The following is a 25,403-nucleotide window of genomic DNA, read 5'->3' as shown; positions in this document are numbered from 1 at the left end:
AAGAGGGGAAGTGGCATGATTGTGATCTCCATGCCATGGGGTTGGTGTGATGGTAGGATTGGAGTGGGGTGAGGCTAGAGGATGAAGAAGCCTGTTGGCTCCCGTGTGAGAGAGGGTGGTGCAGAGGGAGTGGGAACAGAAAGGCCAGGACTTGGGGAGAGGGTGAGGAGGAGGTTCAACCAGGATGGGCTGACTGCCTGGGGTGGGCAGGGCCCCTGCTGGCCTATCCAGAAGGGCACCTTGATGAGCAGATACACATGCAAGCAATGGAGTCAGAGCTGGACATGCCTAACTGCTCTCCAAGGCCCTGAATGAGGGTGTGAACCAGGGAGGAGTCAAGGGTGACATCCAGGTGATTTAGACCACATGCAGGATTTCTCTCTTTGGCTATAACACAGGCCATGAAAGCAAGAGCATTTCGTTAGCTAGTTCTTTCTTTTTTTTTTATTACTCAATGAATTGTATTATATTTATAGTTGTATAATAACCATCACAACCAAATTTTATAGTTTTTGAAAAATTATTTTATTGAAGAATAGTTGACTACAATATTATATGTTATAGGTGTACCATACAGTGATTCATAATTTAAAAATTTATACGCCATTTATAGTTATTATAAAATATTGGTTATAGTCCCTGTATTGTACAACATATCCTTGTAGCTTATTTGATACATAATAGTTTGTACTTCTTAATCCCCTACCCTTATTTTGCTCCTCCCCCACTTTCCTCTCCCCACTGGTAACCACTAGTTTGTCCTCTACAGTTGTGAATCTGTTTCTTTTTTGTTAGAGTTACTAGTTTGTTTTACTTTTCAGATTCCACATATAAGTAATAGCATACAGTGTTGGTCTTTCTCTGACTTATTTCACTTTGCATAATATCCTCCAAATCCATCCGTGTTGTTGCAAAAGGCAAAATTCCCCCTTTTTATGGCTGAGTACTATTCCATTGTATATATAGACCACATCGTCTTTGTCTGTTGATGGACGCTTCCATATCTTGGCTATTGTAAATAATGCTGCTATGAACACTGAGGTACATGTCTCTTTTCAAATTAGTGTTTCTGGGTTATTTTGGCTACGGCTATATACTCAGGAGTAGAATTGCTGGGTCATATGGTTCATTAACTAGTTCTTGCTTCCTTATCAAAATTAAGTTCTTTTTCAGAGATGAAATAATCAGCAAAGTGATGTGTAACTTATCAGGGGCTCTGCTATTAGCTGAACGAGCTTTCTGGCAGACCCCTTGCTCTTCACAGGCCCCCATCTCTGCTCTGTCTAACCTCTGAGAGATGTCCTGAGAAAACATTGTTCACGTACAAACTGATTAGGAACTAAATAAGAGAATATCAGAGTTCCCATTGTGGTGCAGCGGAAACGAATCCGACTAGGAACCATGAGGTTGTGGGTTCAATCCCTGGCCTTGCTCAGTGGGTTAAGGATCCCTTGTTGCCGAGAGCTGTGATGTAGGTCGGCGGCTATAGCTCCGATTAGATCCCTAGCCTGGGAACCTCCATATGCTGCAGGTGTGGCTCTGAAAAGACAAAAAAATAAAAAAAATAAGAGACTATCAAGAAGTACCGTAGGTCAGAAGTTTTCATTCTCTCCAAGAGGATAGAATAAAAACAAATGTTAAAAAATGCCCACCTGGAGTTCCCATCATGGCTCAGCACTAATGAATCCGATTAGTATCCATGAAGATTCGAGTTCAATCCCTGGCCTTGCCCAGTGGGTTAAGGATCCAGCATTGCCATGAGCTGTGGTGTAGGTTGCAGATGTGACTCAAATCTAGTATTGCTGTGGCTGTGGTATAGGCCAGCAACTGTAGCTCCCATTCAACCCCTAGCCTGGGAACTTCCGTATGCCGCAGGTGCCTCGCCCCCTTAAAAAAAAAATTTTAATAAGTGATGGGCACCAGTTTTGTGCAAGGTCCATGTTGGCTTCTGTGTGAGGGGAAAAATAATCTCAGACCTTCCACATCTAACCCAAATTCCACGCAAGGGGAGCCAGATCTTCCAAGAAGACACTGTGGCCACCTTTGCCTCCAAGACTTGGAGCCAGATCCTCTGGATTTAAGTCTTGGCTCCAACACTTTTACAAGTTATTCGAACCCTCTGTGTATTAGTTTCTTTGTGTATAAAATGGGGGCAACGGTAAGGCCTATTTCACGGGGCTGTTATGAGGACCAACCCAAGTTAATACATGTAATATAGTTAGCATGGTAACTGGCAGAGAGTAAGTACTCAAGCAGTGTTAGTTATCCCTAGTATTTGCTGCATGTCACACTTCATTTCAAAGTTAATAATCACACCTCAGGAGTTCCCATCATGGCTCAGTGGTTAACGAATCCAACTAGTTTCCATGAGGATTTGGGTTCAATCCCTGGCCTCTCTCAGGGGGTTAGGGATCCAGTGTTGCCATGAGCTGTGGTGTAGGTTGCAGATGAGGCTGGGATCTGGTGTTGCTGTGTCAGACAAGGCTCAGATCTGGCATTGCTGTGGCTGTGGTATAGGCCAGAGGCTGTGGCTCCAATTCAACTCCTAGCCTGGGAATCTCCATATGCCATGGGTGCAGCCCTAAAATAAAAGGATACACACACACAAAAAAATCACACCTCAGCTGGCAAAAAGATGCTGATGACATGAAAAATATTTCATGCTGTATTGTAACTTGAATTAAAAGCAAGTTACAGTGGGGAGTTCCCGTCATGGCTCAGTGGTTAACGAATCTGACTAGGAATCATGAGGTTGCGGGTTTGATCCCTGGCCTTGCTCAGTGGGTTAAGGATCCGGTGTTGCTGTGAGCTGTGGTGTAGGTTGCAGATGCGGCTCAGACCCCGCGTTGCTGTGGCTCTGGTGTAGGCCGGTGGCTATAGCTCTGATTAGACCCCTAGCCTGGGAACTACCATATGCCGAGGAAGTGGTCCAAAGAAATGGCAAAAAGACAAAAAAAAAAAAAAAGCAAGTCACAGTGATTCTCTCTCAGGACTGTGAGGATATAGTCAGGATGGCACAGATTATTAGTGATTTTCATCCTTTCCTTTATGCTTAAATCTATTTTCCAAATTTTTTTTTCTGTCTTTTTGCTATTTCTTGGGCCGATCCCGTGGCATATGGAGGTTCCCAGGCTAGGGGTCCAATCAGAGCTGTAGCCGCCGGCCTACGCCAGAGCCACAGCAACGTGGGATCCGAGCCACGTCTGCAACCTACACCACAGCTCACGGCAATGCCGGATCGTTAACCCACTGAGCAAGGACAGGGACTGAACCCGCAACCTCATGGTTCCTAGTCAGGTTCGTTAACCACTGTGCCACAACGGGAACTCCTATTTTCCAAAATTTTAACATGGGTATTAAAACATTATTTAAAAATATCAAACAGGAGTTCCCGTCGTGGCGCAGTGGTTAACGAACCTGACTAGGAACCATGAGGTTGCGGGTTCGGTCCCTGCCCTTGATCAGTGGGTTAACGATCTGGCGTTGCCGTGAGCTGTGGTGTAGGTCGCAGACGTGGCTCGGATCTCGCATTGCTGTGGCTCTGGCGTAGGCCAGAGACTACAGCTCTGATTTGACCCCTAGCCTGGGAACCTCCATATGCCACGGGAGCGGCCCAAAGAAATAGCAAAAAGACAAAAAAAAGAAAAAGTCAAACAACAATAAAAAGGCTTTAGGCATCCTATTTATCAGTCTTTTTTGAGCTAGAATCTAAGCTTCATGACGGCAAAGGCAGTGACATCTCAGAATTTGACAAACCTTTTTCTGTGCTCAATTCTATTTCAGGCTGGCCACAAGCCACAATTAAGATCAGGGCCGAATGTGATTTTCCTTCCTACCTTCTCTTTGGGTCCTTCCTGCCTCTCTTTTCTGGCCCCCATTTAAGGGGCTGATTCCTTTCTTTGTCCACAAACATGTGCTGAGATCCTGCAGGGGCCCAGCTCTGCACAAGATGCTGAAGATGAAAAGGACTGTGCCCTCAGTGGCCTCCAGCTTTGCCTTGCCCTTGTTGACCATTTGTCATGATGGCCTGTAGCCCAAAGGGCAGCCCTCCCTCCTGCCTTAGCCCTCCCCCACTCCAGAGACCTGCTCCTGTAGAGCTCACCTTGATCCCAGATCCACTCTGCCCCCGTTGACATAATCCCTACACCTCAGCCCTGATGTGCATCAGTCGCGTCCTGGCAGAAAACAGCCTTATACTCAAAAGGGCTTAACCAGTAACTGAATAAAGGGACTGTTTGCAGAGCTGTGGGCAGGGTTCAGGGAAGCAGCCAGCCAGGCTGATGCCGCCCGGCATTACGAACAGCCAGAAGCCATGACCACCTGTAAGCCTGAAGGGGAAATTGTGTTATGGGAGCTTAATTGAAAATACTGTGATTATCTGTAATCCCAGAGCTACACAGACATTGCTAGTCCTTGGCATCAAAGCAGGGAAAGCAGGGAATAACCCCTGTCTCTCATCTCCTGCCAGTACCCATTTGGCTGAATCCCTAAGCTCCAGGGCAAGGATGCCCAAGTACACTCCACGGGGCAACATGTCCCTCTCCGTACTGACAGCTTCATGGTAGATTCAGGTTAAGAGTGACATCAGTTTCAGTGGGGGAGAACATTTAGGTCAGGTCTTTTTAAATCAGGCCTTCTGAGCAATTAATCTTCCAATCCCTGCTCCTGTGGCTACTGAGAAAATATTCCTCAAAAAGCTGAATTAATGCATGGCTGCTTCATAGTTGGGTTTTTTTTTTTTTTCTTTCACGTTTTATGCTAGTTAGATTTGAAGCAAATCTGGAAGGTGAAGTATGCTTTGTTGATTTGAGTACCTGGACTCTCTAGGACGCCTTTATTTTTAATTTTCATAGTAAGTGTCAAAGACAGGAGTGCCCAGAGATGCCCTCCAGTAAGGCAGACGTCGTCTGTGGGCGCATGCGCAGTATCCGCAGCATCTGCAAGGGCTCTTCCCACAGCTCAGGGACAGATTTTCAGCACCAGCGCCCCCCTCCCGCTCCGCTCCCTTTCCCCCTCCACCCCCCCCCCCCCCCCCCCCCGCCAAGGAGCAGGAAGTATAGGTAAGGGGACAAGAGGAAGGGGGAGCCAAGAAAGAGAAAGGAGGGGGCTCCCGGCTCCAGGGAGAGGGAGAGGGAGAGGGAGAGGGAGAGGGAGAGGGAGAGGGAGAGGGAGAGGGAGAGGGAGAGGGAGAGGGAGAGAACCTAAACGGGGATTGGCTCTCCTCCCCTTTGACGTTCCCAGCTTCCTCCTTGCCATCCATCAGCAGCATAGCTCACTCCTGATTCACTGGTTCAGATTCTAACACTGGGCCTTTGCTGCCAGCACAGTGACTTCCTTCCTTTAGAAGGAAACTTCCTTGTTGGCTCAGAGGCGACAATGGCTTCTTCCGTTTGTGTTCCATCTTAGTTTGAAAAGCTCATCGCACACACATGATCTCATTTGCGCCGGGCATCCCTTGTCAGGTCACAGTGCTTCACCTTGTTTCAGGTGAAGAAGCCAGGTGGGGGGTGCGGGGTAGGCGAAATAGGGGAAGCAGATGGAAAGGTGCAGACTTCTAGTTGTTAGATAAATAAGTCCTGGGAATATAATTTACAGCATGCACATTGCACTGTACAGCAGTGACTACATGTATGTACAGCAATTGCTACAGTTTACGATGGTGTATTATATATTTGAAAGCAGCCAAGAAAATAGCTCTTAAGTTGCTGAGAGTTCCCATCATGGCAGAGCAGAAACGAATCCAACTAGGAACGATGAGGTTGTGGGTTCAATCCCTGGCCTCGCTCAGTGGGTTAAGTATCTGTCGTTGCCGTGAGCTGTGGTGTAGGTTGCAAAGATGGCTTGGATCTATCAGGGCTGAAGTGTAGGCTGGCAGCTGTAGCTTGGATTAGACCCCTAGCCTGGGAACCTCCATATGCCGCTGGTGTGGCCCTAAAAAGACAATAAATAAATAAATAAAAATAAAGTTTCTCATCACAAGGGGAAAAAAATTGTGACTATGGAGTTTGTGCTATGGCTCAGCAGTAACAAACCTGACTAGTATCCATGAGGACTTGGGCTTGATCCTTGGCCTCATTCAGTGGGTTAAGGATCTGGCATTGCTGTGGTTGTGGCTATGCCTAGCAGCTGCAGCTCTGATTCTATCCACTAGCCTGGAAATTTCCATATGCTGTGGGTGCAGCCCTGAAAAAAGACCAAAAAAAAAAAAAGTATGACTATGTGAGGTGATGGATGTTAACACCATTTACAGTGGTAATAATTTTACCACAAGATATACATGTATCAAATCATTATGTTGTACACTTAAAACTAATACCATGTTACCTGTTAATTGTATCTCAATGAAACTGGACAAAAAAGGAGATCAAAGAATACATATTTGCATTTACATGTATCTATGAGATACTCTGAATGGATGGACTAGAAACCAGTAAGACAGGTACCAATGGATGGGGAGATGGGATGGATGGAGGCAGAGGTAGAAGGACACATTTTCACTGCATTTCCTTTTTTTGAAAATTGTCAAACCCTGCAAACATATTGCCTATTTAGAAAAAGTGAAAATAAATTACAGTGGCCCTAGGTGCAACTTGGAAGCAGAAGCACAAGAAGCTGCCTCCCAGAGAGCCAGGATGGTTGGCATTTGACCCAAGGGCAAGTCCATGCTCCCTCCTCCGGATGGGTCAACAAAATCCAAGGCAGCCAAGCTCAGCCCACACCCACCGCCTCTCCCTTCCAGCTCAAACCTGCCCACAATGGCTGAGGAGATTTGGGGGGGAATTTAGACTAATTAAGCAGGCCCAGGACCAGCAATTTGCAGCCTTGGTTACACATTCAAATCATCTGGGAAACTTTTTAAAACACCAGTGTGCAGGCTCCATTCCCAGACCACCCAATCCAGCACCTCGGAGTTGGGGGGACGCTGGTATTTTTAAAGCTCCTTGTTCATGCTTCTGAATCTCTGTTTTGGACCTTCTGGGTCGGTTCATTTATCCAGAGAGCTGGAGAAAGGAAGAGAGGATTCCCAGCAGCTTAAAAGAAGAAATAACCCATCTCATCAAACCCATCAAGACCAAGTCTGAAGGCAAATGGGTTTTATCTGGCTTAATAAGGATATGTGATCAACCTGTTTTCTCCCCCTCCCTGCAGCCCAATTCTTAAACGAAGCCCGGATATCACCAAATCGCCCCTGACAAAATCAGAACAGCTCCTGAGGATAGATGACCACGATTTCAGCATGAGGCCTGGCTTTGGAGGTATGAGGCATGCACTCTTGGGGCTCGTCTTCTTTCTACAGGTCCATCTGTCTGTCTATGGGCAGAAACCAAGCCAAGGGACCACCCAGCGTTGCTCCCGGCTGATCAGGTCTGTCTGGGTTGTGCTTGGTGGACAAAGCCCTGAGCTCACAGTGCTGCCTGAGCTCTTGACCTGGTTGGTCTGCCCTGGGCTCTGCTGAACATGTGCCTGTGGGTTGGTGACCAGACCAGGCCAGACGAGCTGCCACTGTTCCTGAAAAGGACCGCTCAGTACCAGGGAGGCCAGCAGCTGGCTGTGGGGAAGGTGAGGGGAAGACAGGGCAGCTGCAGCCCAAAGCTGCCTCCTGCCAATGCTCTGAAATAGCAATCTCAGACTAAATTTGTTCTCAACCAGAAGCTGGCAGACAGAACTCTGGGTCCATCTCTGAGGGCGGAGTGTGGTCTGCTGGGTTTAATTAAGTGAAAATAGTTTGAGAAAATAGTGATTTAGTGTCGAGGGATGCCAAAGCCCTTGGAAGCTTAGCCTGCAAGCTGCCATATTTCAGCGTTCTTAGAGTCAAGCGGTGTTTTCATCCTTATGTTTTTATTTCCCCTGGGGCGGGGTTGGGGGGGGGGAGAGAAATATTTCAGAAATCATTCTCATGCCTTTTATTTCTTACAGGCACTTTGCCCAAAGAATAAGTAGGTTCTGAAAGGGCAGCCCTACTGCGTCCACAATTGGCTGCTGTTGGAGCCAAACCTACCTTTTCACTTGGTGCTGATCCAAGAGTGTTCCATGCCTGCCCTGCATGCCTGGAAGCAGGGAGGAGAGGGCCAGCAGTCTCCTTCCCTTCGTGTACTTTTTTTCTCTCTCTTTTCTTTTTAGGGCCTCACCCGCAGCATATGGAAGTTCCCAGGCCAAGGGTCAAATCGGAGCTATAGCTGCCGGCCTACACCACAGCCACAGCAACGTGGGATCCGAGCCACCTCTTCGACCTACACCACAGCTCATGGCAACGCTGGATCCTTAACCCACTGAGCAAGGCCAGGGATCAAACCTGCGTCCTCATGGATACTAGTCAGGTTCATTACTGCGGAGCCACGACGGGAACTCTTTTTCTCTCTCTTTGTGAATATTTGAGTTTTTATGGCCTAGAAATGTCCCCCCCCAAATCTAATATTTTCATATTCACCCCAGTGGATCACATCCCCTGTGGAAGCTGCTCCATTAGGTAACAAAGATGCACATCTGTGGGCTTAGCTAATATTCTGAATTCGACTTTGGTTCTGGGTACCGAGTTACCAAACAATGCCTTTCTCACGGCCATAGACACTGGCTTCCAAGATGAAAGAGGGTGCAAAATCAGGAAGTAAATGTAAAACAAAAATGTATGTATACTCAAGTTATAGAGTAATGCCTTTGACAGGACCTGACTTTGACCTAAATCTTCATTATCTTACCTTTAGATGAGCATGTGTAACCAAGGATGAACTAATCTCATGGTTTCAGAAGCATCTGGATGATTCAGACCAAAACTTTTTTTTTTTTTTTTTACCTTAACTGGAATCATCCAGGGAGCCAGCCTTTTGTCTCTGTTTTTACTTCAGCCTGGCATGTAGGACACCAAACCCTCACACGTGACAAGACACAGAGGTTCCAGGGAAAATGTTCCCTATGGTTGGTCATTCATAGTCAAAGTTCGAGTGCAAACAATAAATGTTCTTGCCATGCCCCGTCCCAGGCCCGGCCATTCCTGTTGGTGTGGACGTGCAGGTGGAGAGCTTGGACAGCATCTCAGAGGTCGACATGGTAAGTGCTTCTCTGAGCAGGGCTGCAAGTGGGGGCATTCCCACGGGGGCCATGCTGGGCCAGGAGCTCTGCACAAAAGGACTCATCCAGTCTCACAATTCCCCAGGCAGTGGGGTTTCCCTCACTAGTTTTACAGATGGCTCAGGGAGATGCTTGCTCACAGCTACCCAACTGATATGAAACAGAGCCAGAGGACAGGCGTGCTCTTGCCCTGGGGATGTGCTCGCTGGGCTAAGCCTCTCCAACATAAGAAGCAGGGTCCATGCACCCATTCGTGCCACTGCTGTGGATTCTGGGTCTGACTGTGAAAATGCAGAAAGAGCAAACATTTCCTTTTTCTTTTTTCTTTTTTAGTGGGTTTAGATAAAAATAGAACAGTCAACAATTCCTTGACTTACCAGATTTTGTCTTAGCTCGGTGTCCCTAAGAAGCAGACCTGAGACGAGCATTCTGGTACAAGTCATTTATTGGGAGGTGATCCCAGAAAACACACCAAGAGGGTGGGGAGGTAAGACAGGAGGTGGGAAAGAGGCAAAAAGGGCTGTGTCTTCAGACCAGATCTCCATGGGACTTGGGCCTCCTGGTCATCCAATCTAGGGGGGCCAGGGAGCTGGGTCACTTACTATTCCCCAACCTTCCTCCACCCCACTGCCTGGTTGAGGGCTGCTTCCAGAGGCATTGCCTTGGGCACTTGCCACTGGCCCTGTGTGGGGGCTGGGGTAGCAGCCTTCTCCAGTGGAGGTAAGTGATGGGGTGCGGCGTCAGGGCCACCCCCTATATAGCCTCTTGGTAGGTCCCCTCCTGCAGGTTTTTCCCCTCCCTGGGCCGCAAACCCCAGGGACTAAAGGCTCAGTTTCACTCTCTGGCCAGGTGATTGGGGGGACAGGATGTCCTGTTGACACCCAGCCATTCAGTGTGTAGGGTCCCCTCTCTCTGCCCTTGGCCCCCAGGACTTCACGATGACCCTGTACCTGAGGCACTACTGGAAGGACGAGAGGCTGTCCTTCCCGAGCACCAACAACCTCAGCATGACCTTCGACGGCCGGCTGGTGAAGAAGATCTGGGTCCCCGACATGTTCTTTGTGCACTCCAAGCGCTCCTTCATCCACGACACCACCACAGACAACGTGATGCTGCGGGTGCAGCCCGATGGCAAAGTGCTCTACAGCCTCAGGTGGGCCCCTTCCTGGCCGTCTCCATTGATTGATTTGTTTGTTTCTTTATAAGGCCATACCCATGAACTATGGACGTTCCTGGGCCAGGGATTGAATCTAAGCTCCAGCTGTGACCTATGTTGCAGATGCTGCAATGCTGGATCCTTTAACCCACTGCGCCAGGTCAGGGACTGAACCTGTGCCTCTGCAGCCACCAGAGCTGTTGCAGTCAGATTCTTAACCCACTGTATCACAAAGGGAACTCCCTTCCTGGCCTCCTTCTGGCCCTCTTTTCCTCAGGGTCCTGGTACCCAGGAAGCCTGGGAGGAAGGGCAAATCATTGTCAACCAAGAACATCACTGGTCAACACCCCAGAGGTTTGCTTTTTAGCTTTGAACCACCTGCTTCTCACTCTCCAGGAGCTGCCAACTTTCCAACATGCAGAAAAACTAACTCTTCCCATGAGTAAACATTTGGGGAATTTTGGGTCTTGAATTATTTGGAAGAATTATCTGGTCTTGAATATACATTTGGGAAAATTTCTCATGCTGTGCTCATGCTTTATGCCTTGTCTTGTGCATTATAATTCACATTTAAACATTTCATAAAAGTTTTCTTTCTCTAGTAGAAGTCAGAGAAATAGATAATGTATTCTTCTCAAAGGCCTGCCTCCATTGACCTCTCTGATTCCCATTTTGGAACTTTGGTTAAAAAAAAAATTCGTGGAGTTCCCTGGCTCAGGTTGCTGCTATGGCACAGGTTCAGTCCCTGGCCTGGGAACTTCTGCATGCTATAGGCATGGCCAAGAAAAAAAAAATTGTTTACCTCACCTGGCCAGTTCAAGCATGTTTTATGTCCCTTCTCACCAGTGTCCTCCTTGAGAAACTATGGGCACCCAGGGCCACTTGATGATTTTTAAATGGTGTTTTGAGTATCACTTTGAAAATATAAGAAATAAAATCTCATGATATCAGAGGCCTTAGAAATACTTCTTTTATTTTCTTATTTAACACAATTGATTTATAAGACTATACTAGTTTCAGGTATACAACATAGCAATTTGAGTTTGTTTTTATTTTTGCGTTTTATGGCCGCACCCATGGCATGTGGAAGTTCCCAGGCTAGGAGTCAAATCAGCCTACACCACAGCCACAGCAACATGGGATCTGAGCCGAGTGTGCAACCTAACACCACAGCTTACAGTAAAGCTGGATCCTTAACCCACTGAGCAAGGCCAGGGATCAAACCTGCATTCTCATGGATACTAGTTCGGTTCGCTACTGCTGGGCCACAACAGGAACTCCCTGATTCAAGATTTTTATGAACTATGCTCGCTTTACAGTTATTACAAAATATTGGCTATATTCTCTTGTTGTGCAGTAGCCTTAGAAATTGCTCATTAAGCATTGACCTGGATAAGCTTTCCTTAAACATAGACGTGGCAATGGGGCTTTCCTTGAATGCCCACTTTAGAAACTTGTGGTGGAGATCCAGTCATGGCTCAGTGGTTAACGAATCCGACTAGGAACCATGAGGTTGCAGGTTTGATCCCTGGAATTGCTCAGTGGGTTAAGGATCCGGCATTGCCACGAGCTGTGGTGTAGGTTGCAGATGAGGCTCAGATCCAGAGTTGCTATGGCTGCGGTGTAGGCTGTTGGCTATGGCTCCGATTGGACCCCTAGCCTGGGAACCTCCATATGCCGAGGGAGCAGCCCTAGAAAAGGCAAAAAAAAAAAAAAAAGAAAGAAACTCGTGGTGCCCACCTCCCTATGGAAGAACATGTGGAGATGGGCTACAGGCCTTCACGAGGAAATGACTCTGCTACTGGCTGTGATCTACTCCCTCTGGGCTGTGCTGATGGTGCATTTCAGTTCAGACACTGCAGTTCAAGGCAGAGAAAAGAACTGTCTAACCACCGAGGGCGAGAGCCAGGAGGAGTTTGGCTGTGGTGGAGTCGGTCTACACTCCCAGGATGTTGGAAATAGTTAAGTGTGTGTGGAATGGACAGTGGATGGGACAGGAGGTGCTGCTGGAGGATGGAAGTGCTCATAGGTGGAAATGAAGGACCAGGAAGGAAAGTTTCAGCTTTAACTGGCCCAGAGAGCCTGAAACCACCTGAAGCCAGAGAAGCATCCCACCTTCCCTCTTACTTCATTTGTGCTGGAGGTGATCAGAGACGGGCAGACAATGACCACTCAAATGCCAGCTGTGCCTTAGCTGGAGAGGGGAAGCAGAAATCTCAGTGTGAATGAAGTTTGAAGTGTTTTTTGTTTTGTTTTGTTTTTCGTCTTTTTCCATTTCTAGGGCCACTTCTGCGGCATACGGAGGTTCCCAGGCTAGGGGTCTAATCGGAGCTACAGCCACCAGCCTACGCCAGAGCCACAGCAACCTGGGATCTGAGCCTCGTCTGCAACCTACACCACAGCTCATGGCAATGCCGGATACTTAAACCAGTGAGCGAGGCCAGGGATTGAACCCACAACCTCATGGTTCCTAGTCGGATTCGTTAACCACTGAGCCATGACGGGAACTCCTGAAGTTTGAAGTGTTGATTAATACCCTGGACCAAAATTCTTTTAATTTTTTTTTTCTTTTTGTCTTTTTAGGGCCACACCCTCAGTACATGGAGGTTCCCAGGCTAGGGGTCGAATCAGAGATACAGCTGCCAGCCTACACCAGAGCCATAGTAACACAGGATCCGAGGCACCTCTGTGACCTACACCACAGCTCACAGCAATGCTGGATCCTTAACCCCCTGAGCAAGGCCAGGGATCGAACCTGTGTCCTCACGGGTGCTAGTCAGGCTTGTTAACCACTGAGCCACAGTGGGAACTCTTTCTTTTAATTTCTGAATTGAGATATATTCTGTCACTTCTGAGAATTTGACTGCCCATTACATGAGAGTAAGCAGGAAAATCACAGGGCCTGCTAAGTTTCCATCCAAGACAAGAGAAGAACCTCTAGGTGAAACAATTTAAAAGGTCTTGGAGGAAACAAAAATAAGCATGGGTAGGTTCCACCACCCTGAGCTTGTGCAATGTGCAGGTTACAAGTGGAAAAGTATCTGGGAGTTCCCTGGTGGTCTAGGGATTAGGATTTGGTGTTTTCACTGCTATGGCTCAGGTTCAGTCCCTGGTCTGGGATCTGAGATCCCAAATCAAGCTGCTGCACACTGTAGCCAAAAAAAAAAAGAAAGAAAGAAAGAAAAGCGTCAAGTCAGGGTGCCAAGAACCAGTCTGATGAGGTCTGTGATTCTAAAAACAACTGTTCCTTTACCAGCTGATACAAAGAGGAAAGGCTATTCAATCCTTTTGTTCATAGCAACCACTGCTTGCATTTGACATTTCATGTTCCCAAAGTTTGTCCCAAGTGTCCCCAAGATTAGTTCCTAATTTCTTTTCTTTCCTTTTTATTTTTTTGTTGTTGCTTTTTAGGGCTACATCTGCGGCATATGGAAGTTCCCAGGCTAAGGGTTGAATCATAGCTGTGGCTCCTGCCCTATACCACAGCCACAGCAACATGGGATCTGAGCTGCATCTACAACCTACACCACAGCTCATGGCAAGCCAGATCCTTAACCCACTAAGCGAAGCCAGGGATCGAACCCGAATCCTCATGGATACTAGTCAGGTTCCTAACCTGCTGAGCTGCAATGGGAACTCCCCTTAGTTTCTTTCTTGATGGTGGTGGTATCAGGCATGGTTATACTGGTGCTGTGCCCATAGAAATAGAAATCCACCCATTAGTTTCCAAGTCAGGGGCCAGCCCAACCCCCCCACCAGAAACATCCTGTATATCAGTATTTCCAGGGGAGATAAGACTACCCAGCTGCTAACAATACAAAATCCCTCTCATTCCAACATTCAAATGGAGTAAGGAAAATATTTGGATAATTTCATTTCAAGAAATTCTTATTCCTTAAAATTTCCATTTAAATTGATTTTTTTCTTTTTGGCCACCAATTATCCAGATAATTTTCACAATGTATACATAGCCAGCCTTCTGTGGTTGAAGAACAGTATGTAACAGCAGCCAGTGACTGTTAATCACATCCTGCCGTGGGATTCCACAGTGGGCAGGAGAGCTTTCTTCAATGACTAATGATCTATATTTGCTTATTCTTTGATGCAGGAGCCTATTTTTTCATGTAAATGCTAAAAAAAAAACCATTAGATGCCAGCAAGCACTTGCATATTGATACAGTAAGATCTTTCAGGGTTTTTCCATTACTATGATCTCTGATGGAATTTTCCACTAAAAACACCTGTGTCTACTAGTAGCTCTTATTATCAACAACAAAAAAATCAACATTATATCAAAAAAGTGTCACATGTGGCAACTGGTATAAGTGCTTCATTGATATTATTTCTAACATACTGTACACAAATACTGATTATCAGTAAAATAATCAGGGAGTTCCCACTGTGACTCAGTGGGTTAAGGACCCAACACAGTGTCTGTGAAGGTGCACGTTTGATTCCTGGCCTCACTCAGTGGGTTAAGGATCCAGCATTGCTGCAAGCTGTGGGACAGGTCACAGATGCAGCTCAGGTCTGGCATTGCTGTGGCTGTGGTACAGGCCGACAGCTGTAGCTCTGATTTGACTCCTAGCCTGGGAACTTCCATATGCTGCAGGTGCAGCCCTAAAAACAAAACAAAGCAAAAACAAGGAACAGGAGAACTTGAAAGAATCTAAAATTGAAGAGCAATACATGCTCCTGGGGTTCCTTTGAGGAAACCCTAGCAGGTGAGTTGTGATTTCACCTTGTTGTATCCATTTAGCCCATTACTTCTCTAAAATGCTTGCATACAGTGGCAGTTAGTGGAGACATTGTTTGCTCCACACTGACCCTGAGATTAAATGTAAACACCCAAGAGTACTCCAGTGTGGGTATCACTCATAAGCTACTTGGCTCTCTAAATCCTGACACACTGCTTATGAATTATAAGAAGGAGGCAGTTATATTGGGAGGGAGCAGCGGCCTTGTCTGTTTTACCATTTTGCACTAGTGTTTTGCAACCTCTGCAAACTTGGATTTTGTCTTTTTCTTTCTAGGGTCACGGTGACTGCAATGTGCAACATGGACTTTAGCCGATTTCCGCTGGACACACAAACGTGCTCGCTTGAAATTGAGAGCTGTGAGTAGACTTGTCCCCAGACGTCCCCACACAGTCCATAAGTTACCAGGAGCAATATGTGTTCCTAATTCATGATTATGCTTTTTATTTATTTATTCATTGTCTTTTTGCCTTTTTCTAGGGCCACTCCTGCGGCGCATGGAGGTTCCCAGGCTAGGGGTCTAATTGGAGCTGTAGTCTCTGGCCTACGCCAGAGCCACAGCAACGCGGGATCTGAGCCGCATCTGCAAACTACACCACAGCTCAGGCAACGCGAGGTCCTCTACCCACTGAGCAAGGCCAGGGATCGAACCCGGAACCTCATGGTTCCTAGTCGGATTCATTAACCACTGAGCCATGACGGGAACTCCCATGACTATGCTTCTTAAATGTCTGTCTGTCTGTCTATCTTGGTGGGGTGCAGCAGCTTGATGTAGAATCTCAGTTCCCAGACCAGGGATTAAACCCAGGCTATAGCAGTAGAAAGGGTCGAGTCCTAACCAGTAGACCACCAAGAAACTCCCCCAAATGACTTTTTAGATAGAGGCTAGGGAGTTCCTGTCATGGCTCAGCAGAAACGAATCTGACTAGCATCCATGAGGACGCAGGTTTGATCCCTGGCCTTGCTCAGTGCGTTAAGGATTTGGCATTGCCGTGAGCTGTGGTGTAGGTCACAGAGGTGGCTCAGATCCCACATTGCTGTGGTGTAGGCTGGCAGCTGCAGCTCTGATTAGACCCCTAGCCTGGGAACCCCCATGTGCTGCAGGTGTGGCCCAAAAAGACAAAATAAATAAATAGAGGCTAAGTCCCAGGTAATTTTTAAAATCAGGAACAAATTTGCAGGCAAAAACCTCCTATTTCCATAATTGACCAGTTTAATAACACCCATGGTGATGGTTTTAAACTTGGTTCTAAGGAACCTGGATGTTTCTCAGGTCCTCAGGGCAAGGATGGGGGCAGAGGACTCAGCAAATGTGGCTTCTTCCAAGCCTGGCACATATACACACAGTCCACCAGAGAGCTCCTTTTGGATCTGTTTTTTTGGTCTTCTGAATAAGTTTTCCACTGAAGAAAGAATTTCCCGGCAAAAGCAAGTTTGGCAGCAGTTGTGTCAGGAACAGGTACTGTGAGTGCAGGGGGTGGTTCAGATGCTCAGGTACAACTGAGGGACACCCTCCACTACACCCACACACCCCCAACACACAGAAGTTAAACACCACGCCCTGGCAGAGCAGGGCGAAGTCAGCATTAGGGGCTAGCCACACGTCTCTCTAGCTCTCTCTGCACCTGCCCGTGGTCCAAGCTCTGCCAAACCGCTTCCTCTGATGGGCACACTCTGGGCTCTTTTCAGATGCCTACACAGAAGATGACCTCATGCTATACTGGAAGAAAGGCAATGACTCCTTAAAGACAGATGAGCGGATCTCACTCTCCCAGTTCCTCATCCAAGAGTTCCACACCACCACGAAACTGGCCTTCTACAGCAGCACAGGTGGGGCGGGGCTAGGGGAGGGGGCGGGCCTTCCTCTATCTCTGGAAGCCTGGGACCTGGTTGTCAAGGGAGCAGAGCCTGTGTCACCTGCATTTGAAACCAAAAGTGGGACTCAGTCCAGAGGGTGGTGAACATGGGGTGGAGCTGATTTTCTGATGCCACCAAAGCATCGGAGGTGAGAACCTAGAAAATGTTAGTTGAGGCTCCGATATGAGAGGTGTGGGGAGGTCTATTTGAGAAAATCCTATTGCCAGTTTAGCAGCGGGCATCTCACTCTGATAGGACTCTCAGAATTCTCTCTTCTACAGGCAACAAACTGCAGTTTCAGCACTGTTGCTCCTGTTCACATTCTCTTGGCTTTAGCCCCTCGGAATGCTCCTTTTTTTTTTTTTTTTGGTCTTTTTAGGGCCATATGCATGGCATATGGAGGTTCCCAGGCTAGGGGTGCAATTGGAGGTGTAGCCACCAGCCTACACTAGAGCCACAGCAACTAGGGATCCGAGCCACATCTGCAATCCACATCATAGCTCATGACAACACCAGATCCTTAACCCACTGAGCAAAGCCAGGGATTCAAACCCTGAGTCCTCATGGATGCTAGTCGAGTTCATTAACCACTGAGCCATGATGGAAACTCCCAGGAATGATCCTTTCTTAATCAGTCCCTTCCTGTTATACAGTTGGCATAAACCCTCTTATGACCCTCTTGGGAGCTGTGGTGCAAGAACTCCTGGTCCTTCCCTGTGTGCAGTGTGGTTGCTTTTTGAACCAAGGGTCTGGGCAGGCTTGCCGCCTGCCAGTGCCTGAGGGCACGCACTGTGGGCTTCCTCCTGGCAGCTGAGGTTAAGAGCTGAGCTTCACTCAGACCCTTGCCTCTTTCTCGACTAATCACCTCTCAAGATGATTTAGCTCTAACATTTGTGCAGTTTCTGCTGCTAGAACATCTCATGGTTGAGTGCCCTGGGAAGTGCCACCTTTTAAGTCTCTGATCTGCAACAGAGGTCACCGCTCACTTCTAACGTAGGGCGATCCCACTCCTCTTAGCTCTGCATACATCACCCACCAGGCTTGGTTCTTTGGCAGACTCCCATCCCTTTCACCCTTGGCCTTGTGACATTCCTTCTTGTCTGAGTCCGTTTGGGCTATAACAAAATACCATTGTTTTATATGGTGTATTTAAACAACAGAAATTTATTTTGCACAGTTCTGGAGGCTGGGAAGTCCCAGATCGAGGTGCTGGCAGATTCCGTGTCTGATGGGAGCCTGCTTCCTTGTTCACAGACTTGCTGTGTTGTCACATGGGGGAAGGGGCTAGGGAGTTCTCTGAGACCTGCTTTATAAGGGCAATAATTTGGAGTTCCCACAATGGCACAGTGGGTTAAGGATCTGGTGTTGCCGTGAGCTGTGGTGTAAGTCGCAGACATGGCTTGGATCTGGTGTTGCTGTGGCTGTGGTGTAGGCCGGCCGCTGTAGCTCTGATTAGACCCCTAGCCTGGGAACTTCCATATGATTCAGCCGTATGGGTGCAGCCCTAGAAAGCAAGATAGATGAATAAATAAATAAGGGCACCAATCCCATTCATGACGTCATCATCTCCCAAAGGCCCCACCTCCAGATAACCATCACACAGAGGTTAGGGTTATATATATGCATCTGGGGAGGACCCAGACATCTGTCTACAGCACTTCCATAATAACTTTCTGGAACTGTTATAATTGTTTAAAAAATTTTTTTTTAATTTTTTATTTTTAATTTCTTTATATATTTTTCTACTGTATAGCATGGTGACCCAGTTACACATACACATATACATTCTTTTTTCTCACATTACGTGTTCCATCATAATTGACTAGACAGAGCTCCCAGTGCTACACAGCAGGATCCCATTGCTAATCCATCCCGAAGGCAACGTTCTCCATCTATTTACCCCAAGCTCCCAGTCCCTCCCACTCCCTCCCCTTCCCACTTGGCAACCACAAGTCTTTTCTCCAAGTCCATGATTTTCTTTTCTGTGGAAAGGTTCCTTTGTGCCATATATTAGATTCCAGATACAAGTGATATCATATGGTATTTGTCTTTCTCTTTCTGATTTCCTTCACTCAGATGAGAGTCTCTAGTTCTATCCATGTTGCTGCAAGTGGCATTATTTTGTTCTTTTTTATGGCCAAGTAGCATTCCGTTTTGTATATATACCACATCTTCCTCATCCAATCATCTATCAGTGGACATTTGGGTTGATTCCATGTCTTGGCTATTGTGAATAGTGTTGCATGAACATACGGGTGCATGTGTCTTTTTAAAGTAGTTTTGTCCAGATATATGCGCAAGAGTGGGACTGGGTCATATAGTAGTTCTATGTATAATTTTCTAAGGTACCTTCAAACTGTTCTCCATAGTGGTTGTACCAGCTTACATTCCTACCAACACTGCAGGAGGGTTCCCTTTTCCCCACACCCTCTCCAGCATGTTGCTTGTGGTCTTATTAATGATGGCCATTCTGACTGGTGTGAGGTGGTATCTCATGGTAGTTTTGATTTGCATTTCTCTAATAATCAGTGATGTTGAGCATTGTTTCAAGTGCTTGTTGGCCATCTATATCTTCCTTGGAGAAATGTCTATTCAGGTCCTTTGCCCATCTTTCAATTGGGTTGTTGGCTTTTTTGCTGTTGAGCTGTGTAAGTTGTTTGTATATTTTAGAGATTAGGCCCTTGTCAGCTGCATCATTTGAAACTATTTTCTCCCATTCTGTAAGGTGTCTTCTTGTTTTCTTTTTGGTTTCCTTTGCTGTGCAAAAGCTTGTCAGTTTGACTAGGTCCCATTGGTTTATTTTTGCTTTTATTTCTGTTGCCTTGGGAGACTGACCTGAGAAAACATTTGTAAGGTTGATGTCAGAGAATGTTTTGCCTGTGTTCTCTTCCAGGAGTTTGATGGTGTCTTGTCTTATATTTAAGTCTTCCAGCCATTTTGAGTTTATTTTGGTGCATGGTGTGAGGGTGTGTTCTAGTTTCATTGATTTGCATGCCGCTGTCCAGGTTTCCCAGCAATACTTGCTGAAAATGGAACTGTTATAATTGTAACCATTATGTAACCATAATTGTCCTGGATGCCAAGTTTTCCAGTTAATGTTGCAAAGCCCCCATTTGACTTTCAGCCTTCATCACATCAAGCTGATACTATCTATACTGGCTTTTCCTTTTCCTTCCATTATTCTCCTGTTCCTTTCAACTCCTCCATGCATATTTTTTCCTTGTAAAGAACACCCCAGTGGAGCTAAAGCATAGACCACAGACCTGTGATCACTCATGCTGTTCCTAGATGCAGAGTTGTGACTAGCTTGGTATTTTAACTTCAAACACATTTTCCCCCATAAAAAAATCTGAAGGGGGTTGTTAAATCCAAGCATCTCAAGCTTTAGTGTGTATATGAATCGTGTGGGGAGGAGTGTTAGGAGGAGGTTCTGAATCAGAATGTTCAGTAGATCTCGGGTGGGGCCCGAGAGGCTGCATTTCCAACAAGTGACCAAGTGAGAGTGATGCTGCTGGGCTCTGTGCCATAGTTTGAGTAATGAGAGTCTTAACAGGCCTTCTCAAGGGGCTCCCTCTATGCGTAGGACAGGGGCCAAAGATTCCTTGAGACGGGCTCACCCATGTGATGTGAATTATCACATCACTCTCTCCCATGGTTTTTCTCAGGTCCACTTTATAAAGGTATGGCAAGGTTCCAGGAAGTGTCTAAGGCATTTATGATTTAGTTTTATGAAGGCGCTGAGTGGCTAGGCTGCGTGTTCTCTTTTCTTCCCGCAGGCTGGTACAACCGTCTGTACATTAACTTCACACTGCGTCGCCACATCTTCTTCTTCTTGCTCCAAACCTACTTTCCTGCCACCCTGATGGTCATGCTGTCCTGGGTGTCCTTCTGGATCGACCGCAGAGCCGTGCCTGCTAGAGTCCCTTTAGGTAAGAAACAGTTCAAGTGCGCATTCTGGACATCTGAAAATACAAGTAATTCCTTACAGATAAAACCATTCTTTTCAAATGGGTCCTAAACCTCTGTTGCCATTATAATTTGGAACAACGTCAAGTTATTCACTCACAGGTAAAATGCTACCATTAAGAACCTATGAAAGGCAGTTCCCGTCGTGGCACAGTGGTTAACGAATCCGACCAGGAACCTTGAGGTTGCGGGTTCGATCCCTGGCCTTGCTCAGTGGGTTAAGGATCCGGCGTTGCCGTGAGCCGTGGCGTAGGCTGCAGACGCGACTTGGATCCTGCGTTGCTGTGGCTCTGGCGTAGGCCGGCAGCTGTGGCTCTAATTTGACCCCTAGCCTGGGAACCTCCATATGCCGCAGGAACACCCCAAGAAATGGCAAAAAGACAAAAAAAAAAAAAAAAAGAACCTATGAAAGAAGTTCCTGTTGTGGCTCAGCTGGTTAAGAACCGACACTGTGTCCGTGATGATTCGGGTTCAATCCCTGGCCTCGCTCAGTGAGTTAAGGATCAGTAGGTCAGGCATTGCTGCAGCTGTGGCATAGGTCAGCAGATGCAACTCTGATTCGACCCCTAGCCCAGGAGCTTCCACATGCTGCTGATGCAGCTATAAAAAGAAAAAAAATCTACGAAAAAAACCCCAACTGTGTAGCAAAGTTCCCCTCAGGCACCCCCACAAACAGCTCACCTTTGGGCTTGTGAGCACTGAATTCTGGGGTGGCTGGTCCTCGTCTGTGATGCTTTCTTTGCTCAGTTGCAGAAGGAAGTCACATTCCATAACAGAGCTTCTCAAAAGGTGGCCCAAGGGATCTTTGTGACCAAATCTTGGGGGGACATTGTTTAAAATGAAGAATCCTGGGTCTCATTTACATGCATAGGATCAGAATCTCTGAGCAAGGACCAGGAATTTGCATTTTGAACAAGCTCCCCCAGTAAGTCTGACATACTCCAATCTGAGAATCTGTACCAGCCTTGCATCAAGAGCTATATGCCATTGACTCTCTTTCTTGTTTTAAATATATCACCCACTCCACACACATCACCACTGTTCAGACTTGAGGGACTTCAAGGGAAAGGGTGACACACCAGGTTTTCATGAAACTGGATTGGAGCTGGCCCTTGCCATGACCTCAATCCCTTGTGATTTGTTGTTTGCCAAGCAAATGTTCTGAGCTTAATTTGAAATCTCTGGGAAATTTCCGCTGACAGATGCCCTATCCTTTAACCGTTGTTCTGTAGCTTAAACAGTCAATGTGCTCGATAAATAAACATTCTAGTTAAAAAAAACCTGTCTCCCATAAATGAGGTTAACATCATCTTTGGTAAAATTCACCTGAGTCCTCAAGTCGACAAAGCTGATGGGCAGTGCACTTTTTTCCTTTTTTGGAGGAGTTACAAGAAACATACATACCTGCTCGTATATACGCAATCTTTGTCTTAAAGAGCTGAATGGAAAGAAAGGTCTTACTACCAACATGTCTGGGGCTCTCGTGGAAGAGCAGTGGTGCAGGTGCTGGGATAATGTGCAGGGATACAGACGGGGCAGAGGGAGACAAAGGGGAGGTGGAGTGACAGAACTTAAAAAAAAAGGCTGGAACTGGAAAGTCAGCAGATGTTTCCTAGACAGAGAAGGGATGGAGACACTCTAGGCCAGAAGAGCAGGAGGGAGAGAGAGCAGAGGCAGGAAGCCCTCCAGTGGGTTTGGTGACAACAAACCCGTGCTTCTTTCTCATTCTGTCTGCAGGGATCACCACGGTGCTGACCATGTCCACCATCATCACGGGCGTGAACGCCTCCATGCCCCGCGTGTCCTACATCAAGGCCGTGGACATCTACCTCTGGGTCAGCTTCGTGTTCGTGTTCCTCTCGGTGCTGGAGTACGCGGCCGTCAACTACCTGACCACCGTGCAGGAGCGGAAGGAGCGGAAGCCACAGGAGAAGGTGACTCCACCATGAGCGCAAGTGTCTGCTCACGGGCGGGGCTGGACTAGTCTGGGTTGGACCTGATCAGCCAGCCAAGCGCAGTCATGACACCCTCTCCTCTGCCTACTCTATGGGTTGGCGTGAAGAGCAAACAAAACAATGTGTTTAAACAGTGTGAAATTTGCTCTGGGCTACATCTTTTCATTTATTCAAACATGTCGCACCTACCCTATACCAGGAGCTGCTGACAAGATGTGGTACCTTTAATCTTGGCGGTGTTGGTAGTTTAGTGATTAAAAAAAAAATCATGGTAGAACAAATGATTTATGAACATGGAGGTATCATAAAAGAAGCTCCCAGGATTTCTCTTTCCACCACATTCTTAACAGGTGCATAATTATCAGTGGCTTGGACATAACAGGATTTATCCCCCTATTGATGGATAGTATATTGTTTCCATTTTTTGCCACTATAATACATGCTGCGTAAACACACACACACACACGCACACACACACACTTCCAGGGAAGCACATCCTCCGTTCTAGGAAATTTTCCTTCACATGGGACTTTATATATCTTCCATCACTCCCCAGATCATCTTCCTTCCCACCTGGTTTCCCTTTTTACCTCCTGCTTACAGTTCAACAGTTATCCTGAAAAACTAAGCCATGGAGAAGCTAACCCATAATGCTATATACACCTTTCAAATTGCCACCCCATCTTTCTAACTCATACATGCATAAGCACACAGTTAATAACTGTAAATATATATATTTGCCTTTTCTAGGGCTACATCCACGGCATGTGGTGGTTCCCAGGCTACAGGTCCAATCAGAGCTGTAGCTGCCAGCCTACACCAGAGCCACAGCAACCTTGGATCCGAGCCGCGTCTGCGATCTACACTACAGCTCATGGCAACACCTGATCCTTAACCCACTGAGCGGTGCCAGGGATCGAACCCGGCCACCTCATGGTTCCTAGTCAGATTCGTTAACCACTGTGCCATGACAGGAACTCCAATAAACTGATATGAGCCCTGATGAAAATATTATCTCAGGGAGAATGCGGGGATGATCTAATCATGAACCTTTTTGTGGGTCTCTGATATGACATGATGTTTCCTAACAGTTGCTATGTAGACTCCAGTCAAAAACAGGCACCTGCTCTTGTAGAATGTTTACAGCGCCACCATTATTTTCCCAGCCCCATAAAAGATACTAGGAAAAGGTGATACCTGCCACTATGCACCCTCCACGTCTTGGGAAGGGCTTCTGAGAGAAGATGCTGAGCTCTTATCCCAATGTGTGGTTTGCTGTGTCTGCAGCTGCCCTGCACCTGCGGATTGCCTCAGCCACGTGCAGTCCTGCTGGACGGCAGCTACAGTGACGGGGAGGTGAACGACCTGGGCAACTACACGCCTGACAATGGAGACAAGCCCGACAGGATGATGGTGCAGCTGACTCTGGCCTCAGAGAGGAGCTCTCCCCGGAGGAAGAGCCAGAGGAGCAGCTACGTGAGCATGCGGATTGATACCCACGCCATTGATAAATACTCGAGGATCATTTTTCCAGCCGCATACATCTTATTCAATTTAATATACTGGTCTATTTTCTCATAAATGCCTGTAATTCTATACATTCCACGTTCTTCTATATGTACTACAGAAGCACCTGAATGTTCAAAAATAATTTAAGTTCCCAGGACCCATCCTTCTCTCTGTTTCCACAACTGCATTGACAAGGCACTTACTGGTTTAATGTGCACTGATGAGCCACCTATTGTATACACAGCATTATACTTGGTGCTGCAGGTAGAGATACTCAGAGCAACTTATCAGAGTTGTTACTGGGATCCCCTAGAAAAGCAAGTGGTGTGGGGATGCTGTAGTTCAACCTCTTTTAGACCCCCTAGATGCTTAGTCATATGACCCATGTCCTTTACATAAGTATCATTTTATTCTCTGAACCAAGTGGAACTGGTAAGCAGCTAGAGTTCATTTACATGGAACATACGTACACCTAAAACCCCACTTTGATCAAAATTCATGCTTCAGTTTATAGCCTCTTACCTATTTTGTATGCATCTCATGTTGATTTCAATATAAGGCAACAATATTCCTTCTTTTATTTGCATCTTGTGGTTCCTGAGTTTTCACCTTTTCACAGGAAAAGCTCTTTGGATTGATGCAGTGGCTTCTGATTTGGGTAGGAATTTCCCTATCAGGGAAACTTTGAAGAAGAGCATATATGCATGCATTTTTGTCAGTTTTGTCATAGAGGTAACTTGCCTAGAAAACTTGTGTTTGTAATCACTGATTCATGTGTCTTCACCTTGGAGCATGTCCAAGATCATAGTGAAGTACTTTCTCACTAATGTGACATCTTCACTGAGGAACTTGGGAATAGATTTTTTTCTGCAGAAACATTTCAAGGAAATGCATAATTTGGGACTACCTGTAACTTGTTAGGATGAGAAATATCCATATGCTTTCTGAATAAAAAACAGAAACAAAAAAAACACACACACCAAAAGGAAAAAGACATGTCAACATATCACTGGACATCTCCATTTATACACAGTGAATAACAGCATTTTCTAGGAACCAGAAAGCAGTGACCACTGATGTCAGGGCATGGGATAAAGAAGAGAGTTCTAACTTAATGTATTATTTTGAAACAAATAG

General features: G+C 46.5%; 1 protein-coding gene across 1 annotated transcript in view; it reads left to right on the top strand.

Moving 5' to 3' along the window:
- Nucleotides 1–24,833, top strand: part of GABRR1 (gamma-aminobutyric acid type A receptor subunit rho1) — a 32,752-nt gene extending 7,919 nt beyond the window's left edge. The window contains exons 3-10 of the mRNA XM_047761010.1: nucleotides 7,150–7,256; nucleotides 8,978–9,045; nucleotides 9,996–10,219; nucleotides 15,256–15,338; nucleotides 16,669–16,809; nucleotides 20,613–20,765; nucleotides 22,540–22,736; nucleotides 24,045–24,833. Coding sequence (XP_047616966.1) covers nucleotides 7,150–7,256; nucleotides 8,978–9,045; nucleotides 9,996–10,219; nucleotides 15,256–15,338; nucleotides 16,669–16,809; nucleotides 20,613–20,765; nucleotides 22,540–22,736; nucleotides 24,045–24,338 — 1,267 coding nt within the window. The 3' untranslated portion in view covers nucleotides 24,339–24,833. The remainder of the gene's footprint in view (nucleotides 1–7,149; nucleotides 7,257–8,977; nucleotides 9,046–9,995; nucleotides 10,220–15,255; nucleotides 15,339–16,668; nucleotides 16,810–20,612; nucleotides 20,766–22,539; nucleotides 22,737–24,044) is intronic.
- The last annotated feature ends 570 nt before the right edge of the window (nucleotides 24,834–25,403 follow it).

Source organism: Phacochoerus africanus, chromosome 2 (genome assembly GCF_016906955.1).
Source record: "Phacochoerus africanus isolate WHEZ1 chromosome 2, ROS_Pafr_v1, whole genome shotgun sequence".
In the NCBI taxonomy this organism is placed as follows: domain Eukaryota; kingdom Metazoa; phylum Chordata; class Mammalia; order Artiodactyla; family Suidae; genus Phacochoerus; species Phacochoerus africanus.
This window is presented reverse-complemented; position numbering and strand designations above follow the sequence as displayed.